The sequence below is a fragment of the Plutella xylostella genome, chromosome 22 (assembly GCF_932276165.1).
Source record: "Plutella xylostella chromosome 22, ilPluXylo3.1, whole genome shotgun sequence".
Taxonomy (NCBI): domain Eukaryota; kingdom Metazoa; phylum Arthropoda; class Insecta; order Lepidoptera; family Plutellidae; genus Plutella; species Plutella xylostella.
In genome coordinates, this window is record NC_064002.1 from 5,473,402 (window position 1) to 5,489,238 (window position 15,837).

Genomic DNA, 15,837 nt, shown 5'->3' on the forward strand with positions numbered 1-15,837 from the left:
CTGAAATTATGCTGTCTCTTACGTTAATTTCAATGAGTATTGACTTTCATTTGACTTCTTCCTATAATAAGACTGAACTGCAAATAAACTAACTCGCTGTTGTCATTATTACCTGAGTCATATTAATTGTATAAATTTCCCTCTTTAAACTTAACGTCGATACTCAGTAATTAAAATGTTAGCCAGTAAAATGTAAAATAGATTTTTTTTACAATTTGTCATTCAGTGATAAGTGCTGTGTTATGTTAAAATGTAGAATGTAAATTTAACTAATTGTACTGACAACGTATGGGAACGTGTCTTTTATATTTGTTTGTAATGCATTATTATGACAACTTGAACGAATCTTATGTTTAATAGTTTACTTAATTTTAATTTGGTAATTATTCATAATATTTTTTAAATTTTATTATAACTATGTTGTTTGTCGTGGATGCACAACTCGGTTTCTAAAATACAAGTACTGAATCACAATTTGTTTTTTTAATAAAGCCCTCTGGGGCCACCCCTACGTTGATTGTCAGATATCATCGTCAAGGCAGTGGGATAAAATATCCATCCGCGCGAAATGAATATCAAATGGAACAGTTTTATCCTCATGCCAAAAAATCACGGAAAGTGAAAAACATACGTTAATACACAGCAAATCGGACAACAGTATGTATATTTATTTCATAATGATAAAAAAGTAAAGCATAATATATGGACGCGACGTAAGACGGGACGCTATCGAGCTCTTTCTATCGGCGTGTGCTGGTTGAACGTCCAATCAAACGTCACAGATTTGCGGCGATGGGGGCTCCTGAAGCTGTGGCCTGTGGAAATCAAATAAAATTTATTCGTGACAGCTCATTCAAACGATATATGTTTGAATGAGCTGTCACACGAATTAATTTTATTTTCGCAGATAAACAAACCCATGCAGCGGCGGCAGATATCTATAATTACTTGTAAAGTGGTATATCACGGGGTCAAAAGGTTGAAAATTAAATTAAATGTATGAACTCACACGATGATGACGAACTCTGGGCTCTAAATATTTGCGTTGGGCTCTTCCTTCTGTTGCCGGATTTGAAGCGAGGACTGCGAGCTATAAACATAAAACAATGTCATAATGTTTATCTCTTGTGCGTGGTGTACCTATGTAGGTACATATAAATACCTGGGGCACTCTTTTTCGGACGATCACTTTCGAAATTTCTTTCCCGTACTCTTACTGAATATTTTCTGCTTGGTATGTCTGAAAAATTATATAACAGTGATCAGAGCTCAGTATTCGAGTTCTTTGTCGCAAAAGACGAATAGCGACTGAGCGGCATAGCGCGCACCAATGTATAAGTGTCGCGCAGTTTTGACACATTTACACGCACCTCCTAGAAGAGGAGACTTTAGTAAAACAACATTAAGGCCCTGTTTCACAATGTCTGGATATTGGCTACCTGTAATAAAATAAATGCTGTCACTCTCTGTTATAATTTTTTTGACAGTGATAGCATGTATTTTATCTCACAGGTAGCCACTAACCAGACATTGTGAAACAGGGCCTAAAACTTAAATAAAAAAATATTTTTTTAAATTCTGAAACTTGACATCTAAATTATATCATCTATAAGTCATTAGGTTTAACTTCTTGAATCTACCTCTGTGGTCTAGTGGTAGAAGCTCAGCTTCATCACCCAGGGATCCCGGGTTCGATTTCCAGGTAGGGCCATCATTTCTATATTGCGGTTCCAAGTTAGGTTAGGACATTAAATTTAAACTTTTATCTCGGTTTGACATATAAAACCCAGACAGTATTTCGCTTAATTTTTTATGTCACACAACATCTAGTTCGTATATTGTTTATCAAAGGCTCTGTTCATTTTTCCATCTTGAATCTTGACAGAATGAGTGACAAGTAAACAACCCGTTGCCTGGTTACCGGTCTTAACCAAGTCTTAGCGGAACCCCACAGCAGCAATCAAGTTTATCACCCGATCAAGGGAGTTAACCCCTTGATTTAGCATGGTGGGACACTCACTAACCTTAACGGTCCAACATGTAACCAAACCGAGGTATTTTTAACCTAACCGAATGGTGTGAAATTAGGCCTAAGTTTTTTATTATATTATGTCTTTAAAAAAAAAGCTAAAAGTCCTATATAAAGTCTTACATTGTACGGTCCCTAGTACATGCAGTGTATGAATAAAAAACATGATATGAGAGCAGAAATAATAGTAATTAGTAACAATCTCACGTATAGAGGAGTTGGAGTCGCTGGTGGATTCCGCAAAGAACCGGCTGGCGGAGGGCTCGCGGTCCGCGCGCGTCAGCGGGGTGTCGTCGTAGTTGCGGTAGTCATCCTCTGTTGACGAACAAACATCTACACATGATTCATTAGTCATTAAAAAAGTACAAATCATCTTATCAGACCTATCACTAGGCATGTCGTAGATCATAATTATATTGCTGGATATTGGAGTATCGCAAGATGTGCCCAAACAAGACATCCTCGGCATTTCATAGAACGAGACGCTTGAGAAAAAGTTTAAGACGGTTACTGCGCTACCCATGCCCATGAGTCTATTTTGCACGACAGTTCTCTGACACCTTATAGATCACACAAATCAACTTTAATCCTGAAAAGGTAATTATTTGATTGTGTATCGGTACCTTCGTCATAGTAGGTGGGTTGCAGCTCATGCACTATGGTGATGCCATTTTTGGTTTTCTCCATAAATTCTCGTTTGCAGTCGTAGAATGACATTTCCTCGGCGTCTGGGTCCTTGTGGTAATTGTCCAGGGCTTCTCCTGTTGGGAAATTGTTAGGCATGTATAGTTGAGTGTCTATCTTGATGGCATGGGTCATAGGAATGTGTGTAGGTATGCTGAGTAGCTGACGGATATTATGAATGTTACATTCTGTAAGGTTCTTATAATTAATATCAAACCTGGAGTGAAATTTTCAGCAAATTTTGGACCGGTGTCCTCGATTACCATGTAATCTGTAAAACAATATAAAATAATGAATTGTTTTTTTTTAATAAAAAAATATTGGAATACGTTGCCATATGGATGGTTATTCAGGAAAGCATCATAAATTCACATCTCGTATTTAAAGATAGAGTTAGTTACTCACCGGAAGTGGTATTATCGACCTTAGGTACGGCCGGCTCCTCCTCTGGCTCTAGATTCTCTACAGGTTTTTTTAGTATCGGTATTTTTGGGTACAGAAAATTGCACGCTGAAAAGGCAAGGATGAAGATAAAACAATATATAGAGTCTGCCCAAAGTATCTTGAATCCAGTAACGTCGAGTGGGTTTTTGGTTCTCTTCTTCTTCATCCAATATTATGGCAATCATTTCCATTTGTCTAACAGTTAACCTTTTAATAGCCATACCTATTTTATTCTTTTATAACTTGAAACCACTCCGCAGACGTCCAGGCAATACCGATACACATACGATAATGAAACGGCTTCCTATCAATAGGGGTTCCGCTCATCTCGCATAATCTTTATTGACCAAAACTTATTTAGCATAACTCGTATGGTCAAAACTTTTTTGGCCGAACCATCACTTTGCCAAGACTTATGTGGCATAAGGCTCGTTTCGTCTAAAACTCTTTAGGCACAATCTTTGAACACCTAAGTTTCGTTTGCTCAAATTTATGTTCGTCTATACCTATGTATAATCTTGTTTCTCCTAATGTTATCTTGATAAATAATATATTAAGTATGTAGTAAATGTACAAATTGTGGTATTTTTTTCCTACATCCCAAAAATCACGATATTGTATGATCAAAAAATCGAAAGTTAACGACCAATATAATTATTACAAACCCCATGGGATCGAAACCTAAAAATAGGTGCGACGACGAGCAAAGCGAGGAGGAGCGTGTTAGGTGCACATGTTCATCAAAACCAAAGCGGAGCGTAGCGAAGCGGAGCGGAGTGTTTTCCAAACAGCGGAAACAATACAAGGCACCAGTTTGCGCTATGTAGGGAGACGCTCCGTCAAAGTTAAAGCCAAACGAATATTATTACTTTGTATAAACCTATGCCATAGCATTATTAGGCTATTCAAGATTTGGCCATACCATTATTAGGCTAAACAATGTTATGCGAAATAACTTTTTACTAAACGAGATTTATGCCATACGATTTTCGGCGTAACGAGACTTTGACCAAACGTTACTATGCAATACGAGATTAGGCAAATAAATCTTATACCAAAAAAGGTAGAACCTATCAATAGACATATAAATTACGGGTGGGCAACATACGGACACCAGCATTAACACCATACCGGCATCATATGACGCCGTCGACTCGTTTCAGTGGGCAAAGCATGCCGTATTGTATTACATTCCGTGCTTGATAAGTTTATGCACAGTCATGGTATGATAAGGTGTAGACGGTGTAGAGGGCAGACTCCAAAAAAAAAGTCATACTTACCCGAATGCGCCCTATCAAATACGGAGTAGGAGCTGGTTTGAAAGTTGACTTCATAGAGCGTTGTGTTGGATGGCTCCGGCTTGTCCAGTTTTAACTTCTTCTTTACCATGTTCGCCGCCCTCTTCATCTTTCTCAAATGATCCTCTGGAAATTAGTTTTATATGCTTAATACCACGTACGAGACATAAGTCTAGTAAAAATTAAAAAATGTAGGAAGAAAAGTCAAGGGTCAAACCTGAAATTGCTTTCTTCGCGCCCGATTGTAATATACCCAGTAACCTTTGTTTTTTGTTCTGAGCGGCATATTTTAGTATATTTTCTCCTGAAATAGTATTTTATTGAATAAATTAGGAAGACCGTGTAAACAACAGGAAGCCCGTATCTTTTCTGTAGAGTAATGTCGCGAGCGTGTAACCATAACTTTCGTACCCGAAGTAGTACCATCAGCAACTGGCTTTTCATTCTTAGGAGTCGAGGCGTCTAGCATCTGCAGGTACCGTTGTAAATACGCGTAATACTCTTCATTGGGGTCCACGCTATTGTTCAGGTAGGCCTCCCAATACATCTTCATGTAGTCATAACCATCCGTGTCTGGTATTTTATCTGCACTGTCGTAGGATAGTGTTGAGTCGCTGGCTGCCGAGGCTTCTTCGTCTGCGAATAATTTTGTGAGGTTTATTACTAGCTGTTTGTAGTACATTTTTATAATGCCTTTCGCTTTTGTATTGTATTAAATTCTCAATACAATGAATAAGACTCCCACAACTCTTAAGCAGCGTAAAAATACTTACCTTCACCTTCAGAAGAATCTTTCTCCTTCTTTTGTTTCTTTTTCTTCTTCTTCTTCTTCTCCTTAACTTCTTCTTCTTCCGCGGACTCCGCAGATTCCTTAGACTCCGCAGACTCCTTAGACTCCGCAGACTCCTTAGACTCCGCAGACTCCTTAGACTCCGCAGAGACGCTGGACTTTGAACTTGATGAGGACGCGGAGGAATGGTCACTCTTGTCACTGGTGGTTTGGTCCGTCCTCTTGATGTTGTCTTGTTTGTCTATGTCACTGATACTGATGTCGCTAGGAATCGCCCTCAGCCGCACTGTCCTCTTTATGCTGACTGCATCGGAGTCTGTAGAGTTAATAATCTTACCTTTAGCTGTCCTGTTATAAAGTCTGTTTAATTCATCCCCTTCTTCCTATGGTTACCCATTTTACAGTTCAAATGTATAAAGTCTAGTGCAAAAACTTATGTCTATTTTATATACTTTTTAGCTTCTAAAATTGAATCTACTGTATCGGATCTTTCTACCAGCTTACCAGTGTCCTCAGACAGGACCTCGAGGTGATGCTTCTCCCCGTCTCTAGAAGTCTTCCTCTTTGGTTTCCTGGCCTCACAGCCGTCTGGGCCGGGGTCCACCGTGACGCCCCCACTGCAGCGGCAACACCTGCTAACAATGAACTCTTCCTCCCTGAAGAAACCTTCTGGCTCAGGTTTCGCCTTCGCTTTCGGCATGTCGAGCAATCCTCTCGCTGGTGTGAGATGGAATAATGTTAGTTCTGTTTTTTTTGTTGTTAAGGTTTTTTAGCTACTTCATGACTAGAGATGTTAAAACCGTTGGGTGGTGTATGCGTGTTTTTTATAATAAAGTATGAAGTTTAAACTTAAATGGGTACCTGATTTTTTTCTGGTAATAAACACTGGGTTTACTATATAGCAACGGTTTAAATTGGTCCTGAAGAGGCTGCCGTAATCAGACATCGACTTAGGAAGATTATCAGCAGTTTCTTCTCCCATATAAATTTCTGTAAGTGACTTTGATGTAGAATGAACATTTTCGCTATTAAACTTGGTAACTGTGCGAACATGACCCGTTTCAAGCGTAATATTCTTCTTCAAGTAGTATTCGACTGAAAACATTAGAAGTTTTATTAGTATGGTTTTTAGAAATTAATGATTTAGCAAGTTGATGATTAATTAAGTATTAATTTTAATTTCTTACTATCAGTAGGTCTGTCCACTCTGGGATCAACTTTAGTTTTCTCAGTCCAATCGATATCTGAAAAAATATAAGGGTTAGTACTGTAAAATGTGAGATTAATCTCAGATTTAGATTAATGTCAAAAATAATTGTTACGTAAGTATACCTTCTGTATGGTCTAATTCTTTAGTAACAATGAGTGGTTTAAGTCCCTCACGAGACCAACAATGAAGGAACAAAGATTTCATAAAACAGATGTTTGTTACGAGTCGTGTTGTTAGTTTTTTTCGAGCCTCTTTCTTCTTCTTGATCCTCTTAAGCCTCTTTTTCTTCGTGTTCGTTTGTTTATCTTTTTGGAGACCCGTATCTGTTTCACTGCTACTCTCCTTCTTATCTTCCTTTTTATCCTCTGCTGCAAACATTATTATAAACTCTTCTCCCGACGACTTCTTTTTATTACCTTTCTTTTTCCTACGTTTGTTCGGATCTACAAACAGTTCTGCTTCACTACCAGAGTTATCCACTACCGTTAAATATGTATAAATAGTTTGTAGGTTCGTTGTGGGTTTCCCTCGAGATAGAATTTCTGCAGTCGGTGGTCTGCCTTTATGGGGCTCGTGGCCGTCATATTCATATAATTTAAAATCTTCCTCTGCTTTAATTTCCTCTTTATCTTTTTTTCGGTTTTTTATTGCATTCAATTTATCTGCATTTTCTTGAAGTTTATCATGTAATACTTTTAAAGCTTTATCTTCCTCTATCTCTTTCTTTGTTTTCTTTGGTGGTGGTGGTAGAGGTTTAGGTTTATATTGTAAATAGGTTTTTACCCAATCTAAATTTGTTTCCATCTGTAGCCGTGGCCTATGGCACTTATTTAAATTCTTCTTCTTTTTCTTTTTTTTCTTCTTTTCAGTATTGCTAGATTTGTGTGAGTTTGGTATGGGTTTACCTGAAACATTTACTGATCTATTTCTTGAATTTTCAGCAGGTTCTGTAAATCGGTGACCTAAGCTTGTGGTAACAGAAGCTACAGTTTCAACTGAGCTACGGATTTGCGGTATTGTAGAAGGTGTCTTCATGATTGATACGGGTTGCAGTGGTTCGGAAGACGGCTTATTGATTAATTTATTATCATCCACGGATAAAAGAGATGATAATTGAGCTTCCAAATCAATCTTAGGTTGTCTTCCCGGTACGGTGTAAAACTTTCCTCTTCGATCGCGAATGAGTATGTCGGAGGGTTTTTCATCAGGCATGAGTTCTGACGTCAAATATGATGACAGTTGTTCTTTTAGCATATCTGACGGTCTTTGAGCTAATTCGGATGGTTTTTCGTCAAAATTAGTTCTCATGTTGGGGATTGGTGCTTCCTCTCTTCTAGACCTACTTTGCAACCTTGCTTTTTCGTCGCTAAATGATACTTTTTTTGTCAATTTAGATTCAGATCGTGAGTGATAAATAAATGATCCCGATTTTGGTGACCAATTTGCAGATGGTACCATTCGAGCTTGCGTATACGATATAGGCGTCCATGGAGGCAAAGTTTCTGGAGCGGATATTGATGATTGGTGGGATTCTTCTGTTGCCGTAGACGAAGGAGACGATGAAGAAGATCCTTTAGCAGATGATGATGATACTTTAGTCGACGAAGACGTCTGTTTAGCTGACGAGGAAGATGATGATGAAGATGAAGAATCCGCTGTTGAAGCATTTGAAGGTGGATCAGATTCTGTCTCAACCTTAGGTGTCATTGGCGGAGACCGCAGTCCTGTATCTGACCATGAAGTCGTACCATATTTAGGAGAATACTGTTGTTGTGGTTCATACGTAGCTTGTGGTTGGACAGTTTCTTGCGGCTCGTACATTTGTTGATATTGTTCGAGACGCTCATCGTAATCACTATCTTGACTATCCGACGAACTTTCATCAGATTTATTGAAATTCGTTAACTTTGTGAAGGATCCTTTGATAGCATCTTTTACAGAGCTCGTATTTACTGGTTTTAATCGCCCTATGGACGCTTTTATGTTACTGGGTTTCAATTTATGTAAGTTTCGGGTGTTTATGTTATTCCTTAGAAACCGGGCGTATTTGTTGTCTTCCATGATGAATACCTTTATTATGTACTTACGTCATTAAATTCAATACAGTTTATGATAGTTTTGAAATGATAATAATATTTAAAAAGTATATTATTGGATTTGCTGCTGGATCATTGCTTAATTTTACAGTGCAGTCACTGATCTGAAAAAATATTATGAAAGTTAATATTAATTTAGAAACGATAATTATATACTTATCATTATTAAATGAAACTATTCAGTTACAGTAGGTAACTTACCTAAACATTTATGCGGAACATAGTAACAGCTTTTGGTTTTGGTAAATTAATGTTTTGGTAAAACTGAAACGAAATATACACATAGGGTATGTATATGTAACAATTAATACAATTAACTAATTATGTAGTATAAAAACGATTATATTTCTTATTAAACTTTAGTGTAGTTTGCATACTTGTAATGCAACAGCTAGTAACTAAGTTTGTAGTTTTTTAAGGTTCAAAAGTTATAGTTTTTTCGTGAAATCTGAGCAGAAGTATAATTTTAAATCATGCTTTAACTTACATGCGTCAAATTCAAAGGGGAGCTCCATCGTAGCTGGCTCGTTTTGCAATGATCAAGGAAATAAATTTTGACTGTTAGTGGTACCGTTATTACAATGGTGCAATTTCCATGGTTCCGTGATGATGATAAATTATGTGTGAGATGCTGAAATGCGACAGTTTTTATTTAAATTTATAACAAATAACAGCTCTTCATAGGTTTATTAAATTTTATACTTACTTTAATTAAACAAGGTAGGTACTTACGGATCTCACATATTTGCAGAATACGGGATTTATTTTTATAATTTTTCCGGATTGCAAAACTGTTGCCGTTTTGAAATGTCAAAATAAAAGTCAAAGTTCATTGACATTTGCAGCATAGATTCTAATATAATAGATCTACTCAAGCTCAGAACCATGATTCTATTCGTATGTTCAGGAAAATGAAAAGTTCCTTGGAAAAGAGGTGCATATCCATAGAACAACGCGGACTCGGGTGTCCATCAGTGTCCATAATCGGACAGACGGGAAAAGAGGACTATGTAGCAGAAATCATGCTGAAATATACCTATTCTTAGGACTTTCGTTTTCACACTATCCGATTCGATATATAGGTCTCGGACCCCGTTCCGATATTGTACCTAGTACCTAAGTAAAATGTACTTATGAAATATATACCTACCTACCTGTCTATAAATTATTGTCCGGCCCGATATCAAATATCAGAGCAGAGGTATATAAGTAAGTACCTAATTTCATACATTTTACTTACCCCGATATCGGGTCAGATAATGTGAAAGCGCTCAAAAGGCTGAAATGTATACAAGTTTCTGTGTCGGTCTGAGTGAGTGAGGGGTCATCTGTAGCGTACGAGTAGAGTATCCATTTTTAAGTAAGGGCGAGGCCTCATTGTTGCGTTGCTTGCGTCTTCGCAGTGTAATTGCCGTCACAATTTTTGACGTTCCTTTGGGACTTATAAGTAAGTATAAAGTAAATAAAAAATATTGGAAATTGTATTTCACATTGTATTACATTGTAAACAGTGGTAACTCATAATATTTTACTTAGTTACGTGAACCGGAACTAATTCCTGAAACAATAAAATAGAGGATAAGATAGCCGCTTAGATGAAAAATCCGTTCTAGTCTCGTTCTATCTAGCACCTCAGAGGCAGACAATAAATCACGTATATACTTATGGTGTCAAATATATAAAAATTGCGGATTTATTAATTAACTAAACCAAAGCCTCAGTTATTGTAATTGATCTAGCTTAACTAGTAACTTTAATTTTGTTCTCACCGCTTCATTCCTCCATATGAAGTCGATTGATGGTGTAGCATCTTTCCGCCTTGGCCTTAGTTCTAAATAAGTGATACCGGTCAAATGAGAAAGTCCTTCGAATTTCTGTGGCTTTTCTCACACCGAGATCTGTAATGTATGACTTAGGTTAGGTACCTCATAATTAGGTATGTTTTTTCATGCCAAATAAGCGCATACAATTGATATCCCCGCCGAATTGTATACAGTTACGTTCGACGTCGTGTCGGTCCATTGGGCTGGAGGGCGTCCAAGGCTATGATTTCCACTCCATAACTACCCCAACGATCACCGACTCTTCGACAGATGACCCGCATACTGTCACCTCCGCTTACAGGTTTAGGAGCAATGTCGTTCCCCAAATTTCTATTCAAATGTGCGTAGGTACAGTCAGCAAAAGAGATCACGACTGTATGTGTGCTACCCACATATACATTGTAAAATATAAATCAGCAAGTTATACCTTGATAAGATATTGATGGCCCGTGAAGATCGTCGTACTCAAACTTGGAGAACGTCCGCAGATGCATGTCGACAATGATTCCTTTGTCCCGGAGGTAATCAGCTGCAAAAATATTTATTAACGGTGACCATACTAAACATTTACTGTACTACCACAAAAACTTTAAACAAGTGTTTAAAACGATATTTGACAGATTTTGTAGGCGTTTGATAGCTATAAACACCTTTAAACACTGTCTAAGTTTTTGTGGTAAGGCCCTTATTTACTTGGAATCTGCTTTGAGAATCCTAACTAATATTATAAATGCGAAAGTAACTGTGTCTGTCTGTCTGTCTGTCTGTCTGTTACTCTTTAAAACTACTGAACGGATTTGAATGAAATTTGGTATACCTACATATGGTCTAGACGCTGAGAATGAACATAGGCTACTTTTTATCCCGGAATTCCCGCGGGAAAACTTTTTAAGGCGAAGCGAAGCTCGCGGGCACAGCTGTCACATAGCACAGTGTCGAATAAATGTCAATTCACAACATAAAATGGAAATGCGTTTGGAAAATATTTGCATAATGTTAACATTGTTAATGCTACGTTATTTAAAAATGCGACATTGTCTAAATACTGGCTTTTATATCGCAGAAGGCGATGGAAATATCGCCGATAAGCTGACCAGAACTATTAAATTTCTACTAACTAACTATAGGTGTCTACTGTCTAGGTAGTTGCTAAATACACTAATTACCGCTTGTTGGCCTGTCCACTCGGAGGTCGATCTTAGCTCTCTCGTGCCAATCGATAGCTGGAAAATAATAAAGGTTGATTCATCGAAGTAAGTAATAGAATAGAATATGAAATATATATAAAAGAAAAAAGGCCTCGCTAACTAAACAACTGAGGCACATGAAAAGCGGCGACATGAGAGTGTGCGGGTGAATGGGTGAGGTGCGCGGCGGCGAACTGACTTACTTTGAATATGAATGTAGGTGTGGTCGGGCTCGTCGTAACAATGAAATCGACTTACTTACTTTGGGTGCCTCAGTTTTTAGTTAGCGAGCTTCCTTCCGCCTGTTTTTCTGCTTCTATGAGGTTGATATGTATATTACTATAGTCTATTTTAGGCTAAATGATTCAACGATAGTATGCTAGATATGTATTTGGTTGACGTTTACTAACTTTCTGTGTGGTCCTGGTCATCCTTTTGGCTCTTCTTTTTCTTCTTCTTCTTCTTCGCTTCTTTCAAAGCCTCCATTCTAAGGAGTGACTCGCAATAGTCGCGGTAGTAAGATTTTAGATAAATTATATTCGTAGCAAGCGTCAAAGTTTCCCAATTCACCTTTTTTTTCTTTTTCTTTTCTTTCTTCTTACCTTTTGTACTAGTTTGTCTTTCTTTTAACACTTTTACATCAACTTTGTTACCATCATCGTCTTGAAATGTAAACATTACAGTGGTTGTTGTTGTCGCCAATTCATATAGCTTATCTTCATCATCTGGCTTTTTCACCTTCTTTTTTTTCTTATATTTGGGAGGATCGTATAGCTCCGGTTCGCTGCCAGAGTTTGTAACGTTTGTCATATAAGTGTATAAGTTATCAAGATTTGTTGTAGGTTTAGGTCTGTCTTGCTCTTCATCTTTTTTCTTCTTCTTTTTTAGTTTACTGCCCTCACTTTTCTTTATCTGCACGTATCCAGGCCACCCCAAATCTCTTTTGAGTGATTGACTTAATTCATCTGTAAGTAACTCTGGCTTGTAAGTTAAATAAGATCGGAGCCACTCTACATTGGTTTCTACTTCAAGAATTGGCTTACGGCACTTGGTCTTTTTAAATTTCTTTCTCTTTTTCTTCTCTGTATTGCTAGATTTACTAGAGGTTACCTTAGATTGACCTGATGTATTTATTGATCTGTTTTTAGAATTTTCCGCTGGATCTGTTCCTCTATTGTCCATCAACACAGTCAGAGATTGTATAGTAGAGACGGGACTAACAGACGGAAATTGGACTTCCGATGTCGGCGGCTTCAATATCGAAGCTGGTTTTGCGGGTTCTGACCTTGGTCTATGTTTAGGAATCAATATATTGGAATTATTTGGAAACAGAACCATCAGTGATGGTTTTGGGGGGATCACGTTCGAGGGAGTAGATGGATCAAGTGGAGCGAGTCTTCGCCCTCTGAAGAACTTTGATCCTTTCCGTATCAGTATATGGGGTTGGGTTTGAATAAACGACTCCTGTTTTTTTAACAATTCTGCCGGCCTTTCTACCAACGGCGGTGTATCTTCAGTTTTTATTTCCGATGGTGTTGGTGAACTAGTTGTAAGTTTAGGTATGGGCGCTTCTTTTTTAAATGTAGCGTGTGTTGGTTCTCTATCGGATCGTTTTTTAGTGTCCCGGTGTCGTACACTAGCCCATGGTTCCTCGTTGAAAGATACTTTTTTTTTTACTTTTCTGGGAGCGAGAGTTCGCTGAAAAACTGATGAATCAGATGTGGGTAGCCATGTTTTGGAAGGCGCCATGCGTGTAGCTGTAATCGAAGATGGTCTCCATTGCTGTATTGATGTTGAAGAGGAAGTCGTGCCAGACGTACTCTTTGAAGCAGACGATGCTTTTGATGACGATGAAGAAGCTTTAGAAGACGTTGATGCCACTGGTGATGGTATTGGTGATGCTGAAGCCTTGCTGGCAGACGATGTTGACGACGACGATGGCGATGATGATGACGATGACGAAGAAGATGAACGAGATTCACTTTTCAATGATAATGTAGGTGTTTCCAATGATTCGCGGTCTCCACTTTGTTTGTCTTGGATCGGAGTGCCGTATTTTTCTTCATACAATTGTTGCTGTCCGAACAATCCTTTTTCTTCGTATACTCGCCTTCGTTCTTCCAGCTGTTTTTGTCCGTACAGCTGTTGATTGTACATTTCATTTGGATCGCGGATTTGTTGCGGTTGATACATTTGACGAGGTTCTAATGCTTCGTATGGATCATATTCATATTCATAATCATCATCCTCTATGTTCTTTTTAGATTTTTTACGTTTTACTACTTTTGTGTATGATCTCTTGAGTCCTTTCACTGATCTTGATTTTATTGGTCTTATACGTGAAGTTATAGAGGACTTCATATGACTAGGTCTAAAATTCTTTTTTATTGCTTTTGTGTTTAGGTTTTTTTTTAGAAATCGAGAATATTTATTGGAATTCATCTTGATAGTGTTTATTCTTATCTGCGAATTACTCATGGATAGAGGTGGGTTTTGTGAACCTTACGGAAATATTAATCAAAATATTTAATGTTGATTACTGTTAATCAGTTTATTGGCATACTTATTTTATTTTATGTTTTTTGCTATAAGTATTGCCGAAGAGTTGTTTTAGATTTGCTGAGTGGATTGCTTTAAGTTAGGTAAAGTAGGTAGGTAGGTACTTTTCTGAAAACAATCGAGATACTTAGTTAAAATCTGCTGAAATAACTGGACTGTTCAAGCGGTTAGGTGGTGTCTAAGAGTTAGCTAAGTAGGTATTGTTAACTAGGTAGGTATAACACTTAAGTACTTATACTTAATTCCATTTATGGTTTTTTTCTAATCTATTGAATTATCTTACATTATTAATTGTTTGCTGAATTCAAGTTACATCGGCATCGTTGCAAATGATCGTAAGAAGCGATGGGGTGGGGAAAGGTTATTAATTATGCTGTGTGACTATGTGTAAGTTCCTGTGGACTGAAAATCCATGATTGGTTTCCGTTTCTTGTATCCTAAAAGAGAAAATAATACGTTAATACCATTCTGCGGTTATACAAGTAGTTTTTTTCCTTGTAATACGGTAAGTACCTACCCAGCAGTAAAGCTACATGGTGAAGGAAAATATTCGCGAGGAAACCTGCACATCTAGAAATCTAGATGTGTAGGTACCCTAAGTGCATTGTACTCATTAAAAAACGGCGATTCGTCTCGCGACCTATCATGTGAGTACAAATTTACAGCGAAAAGCGGGTGACTTGCTTGTGAGACACCTCTTCTGACTACCCCTTCGGGGAATACAGTCGTGAGCATTATGTATGTAAAGCTACCTACATAGATAGTCAATTTAAGATAATTTTAAACTGAACTTACGGAACCACGTTTTTACTTTCGATATTTCATTTTATGGCTTTTTATGGTGATTTATTGTGATGTGGATGTGACAGGTCCAAAAAAATACCGAGGAAGGCCGTTATTATTTTGAGGAACAAAGAACTTCGTGTCTCTTTTTAAGCAGGAAAATGATCGCTAGCTAGAAAAGATAGGATCTATAATGTCCACGAAATGATGGATCCTAGATGGAACACTCATTGGCCGTAAGCTGCGTACAGACCGGCCAAACGAACGCCAACGAACGGTATTCCTTGACCATAGTTGCTGCAATCTGACCTGTATTATGTTTTTATGTTTGATAAATATTCATCGTTGGGGTGTTCGTTGGGCCGGTCTGCACGCAGCTTTATCGAAGCGCGAGGCCATTATTATTCTCGGATCTTATCCAGTGGTCATAAAAATTAAAATAACCTTACGCAACAGGATTCTGTCAATGTGACTTTTTTACATTGTTCGATCGATTTATCCAGCAGCTGTCATTGTGACAGATGCTGATTTTGTTTTCGATTTTCCGTGAAAATAACTACGGAAAAACTAAATTAAAATGTCTGAAATGGAAGTTACAGAGACTGAAAATGATTGCTCAAATGATCTGCGTAAGTACAAATGTGAAAACTATCTCAAACAATGTACTTTTCACGTTGAAAACAATCTTTTAACCTAGCGTCTGGCCGGCTGTTTTCATTATTTTGAAAAATGCTTACTCATTGATCATTTCTTTTTAGTTCTTTTGGATCGTGTTTTCTTAAGGCTGGGAAATGCAGACTCTGACGACCAGCTCGAGAGCTGCCTTAACCGGTTCCTGCCACCTGTTATCCTCAAACTATCGTCTCCCCATGAGCAGGTAAATATGTGTAAACAGGGGCGTATTTAAAGATTGCGCGCCCTGGGCTCCTGTAGT

General features: G+C 37.8%; 3 protein-coding genes across 7 annotated transcripts in view; 1 reads left to right on the forward strand and 2 right to left on the reverse strand.

Annotated features, from left to right (window-relative positions):
* Positions 1–650: 650 nt before the first annotated feature.
* LOC105383027 (eukaryotic translation initiation factor 5B) lies at positions 651–9,400 on the reverse strand. 3 transcript variants are annotated; one of them, XM_038122594.2, is made up of 17 exons: positions 9,039–9,179; positions 8,753–8,815; positions 6,578–8,655; positions 6,433–6,489; positions 6,107–6,340; positions 5,750–5,962; positions 5,229–5,561; positions 4,867–5,091; positions 4,673–4,759; positions 4,438–4,581; positions 3,119–3,223; positions 2,931–2,984; positions 2,653–2,790; positions 2,237–2,344; positions 1,163–1,240; positions 1,010–1,090; positions 651–815 (listed from the first exon to the last, which is right to left on the reverse strand). In XM_038122594.2, exons 3-17 carry the CDS (start codon positions 8,514–8,516, stop codon positions 727–729), a joined length of 3,885 nt encoding a protein of 1,294 aa, XP_037978522.1. In that variant the 5' UTR covers positions 8,517–8,655; positions 8,753–8,815; positions 9,039–9,179; the 3' UTR covers positions 651–726. The 3 variants fall into 3 exon arrangements, with proteins under 3 accessions (XP_037978522.1, XP_011551340.1, XP_048484984.1); XM_011553038.3 differs by lacking the exons at positions 6,578–8,655; positions 8,753–8,815 and adding an exon at positions 9,284–9,400 and having other exon boundaries at positions 9,039–9,182; XM_048629027.1 differs by lacking the exons at positions 6,578–8,655; positions 8,753–8,815 and adding an exon at positions 9,258–9,360 and having other exon boundaries at positions 9,039–9,182.
* A 630-nt stretch (positions 9,401–10,030) lies between these two features.
* LOC105383028 (uncharacterized protein YGR130C) lies at positions 10,031–14,564 on the reverse strand. The gene is made up of 6 exons (XM_011553039.3): positions 14,404–14,564; positions 11,972–14,228; positions 11,541–11,597; positions 10,802–10,903; positions 10,321–10,449; positions 10,031–10,109 (listed from the first exon to the last, which is right to left on the reverse strand). The coding sequence occupies exons 2-5, from the start codon at positions 14,037–14,039 to the stop codon at positions 10,325–10,327; spliced, it is 2,352 nt and encodes a 783-aa protein (XP_011551341.1). The 5' UTR covers positions 14,040–14,228; positions 14,404–14,564; the 3' UTR covers positions 10,031–10,109; positions 10,321–10,324.
* An 819-nt stretch (positions 14,565–15,383) lies between these two features.
* LOC105383030 (proteasome-associated protein ECM29 homolog) overlaps positions 15,384–15,837 on the forward strand; it is a 41,930-nt gene continuing 41,476 nt past the window's right edge. For all 3 annotated transcript variants that reach the window (XM_048628859.1, XM_048628861.1, XM_038122430.2), the window contains exons 1-2: positions 15,384–15,532; positions 15,662–15,780. In XM_048628859.1, coding sequence (XP_048484816.1) covers positions 15,481–15,532; positions 15,662–15,780 — 171 coding nt within the window. In that variant the 5' untranslated portion in view covers positions 15,384–15,480. The remainder of the gene's footprint in view (positions 15,533–15,661; positions 15,781–15,837) is intronic.

Excerpts from the sequence above, each read along its gene's own strand:
- LOC105383027 (XM_038122594.2), bottom strand. The coding sequence starts at position 8,516 with ATGGAAGACAACAAATACGCCCGGTTTCTAAGGAATAACATAAACACC. Across the intron at positions 2,791-2,930 it reads TGCTGAAAATTTCACTCCAG|GAGAAGCCCTGGACAATTAC; the intron begins GTTTGATATTAA and ends ATTTCCCAACAG. Across the intron at positions 2,345-2,652 it reads ACCCACCTACTATGACGAAG|AGGATGACTACCGCAACTAC; the intron begins GTACCGATACAC and ends GTTCGTCAACAG.
- LOC105383028 (XM_011553039.3), bottom strand. The coding sequence starts at position 14,039 with ATGAGTAATTCGCAGATAAGAATAAACACTATCAAGATGAATTCCAAT. Across the intron at positions 11,598-11,971 it reads TGACCAGGACCACACAGAAA|CTATCGATTGGCACGAGAGA; the intron begins GTTAGTAAACGT and ends ATTATTTTCCAG. Across the intron at positions 10,904-11,540 it reads AGTGGACAGGCCAACAAGCG|CTGATTACCTCCGGGACAAA; the intron begins GTAATTAGTGTA and ends ATATTTTTGCAG.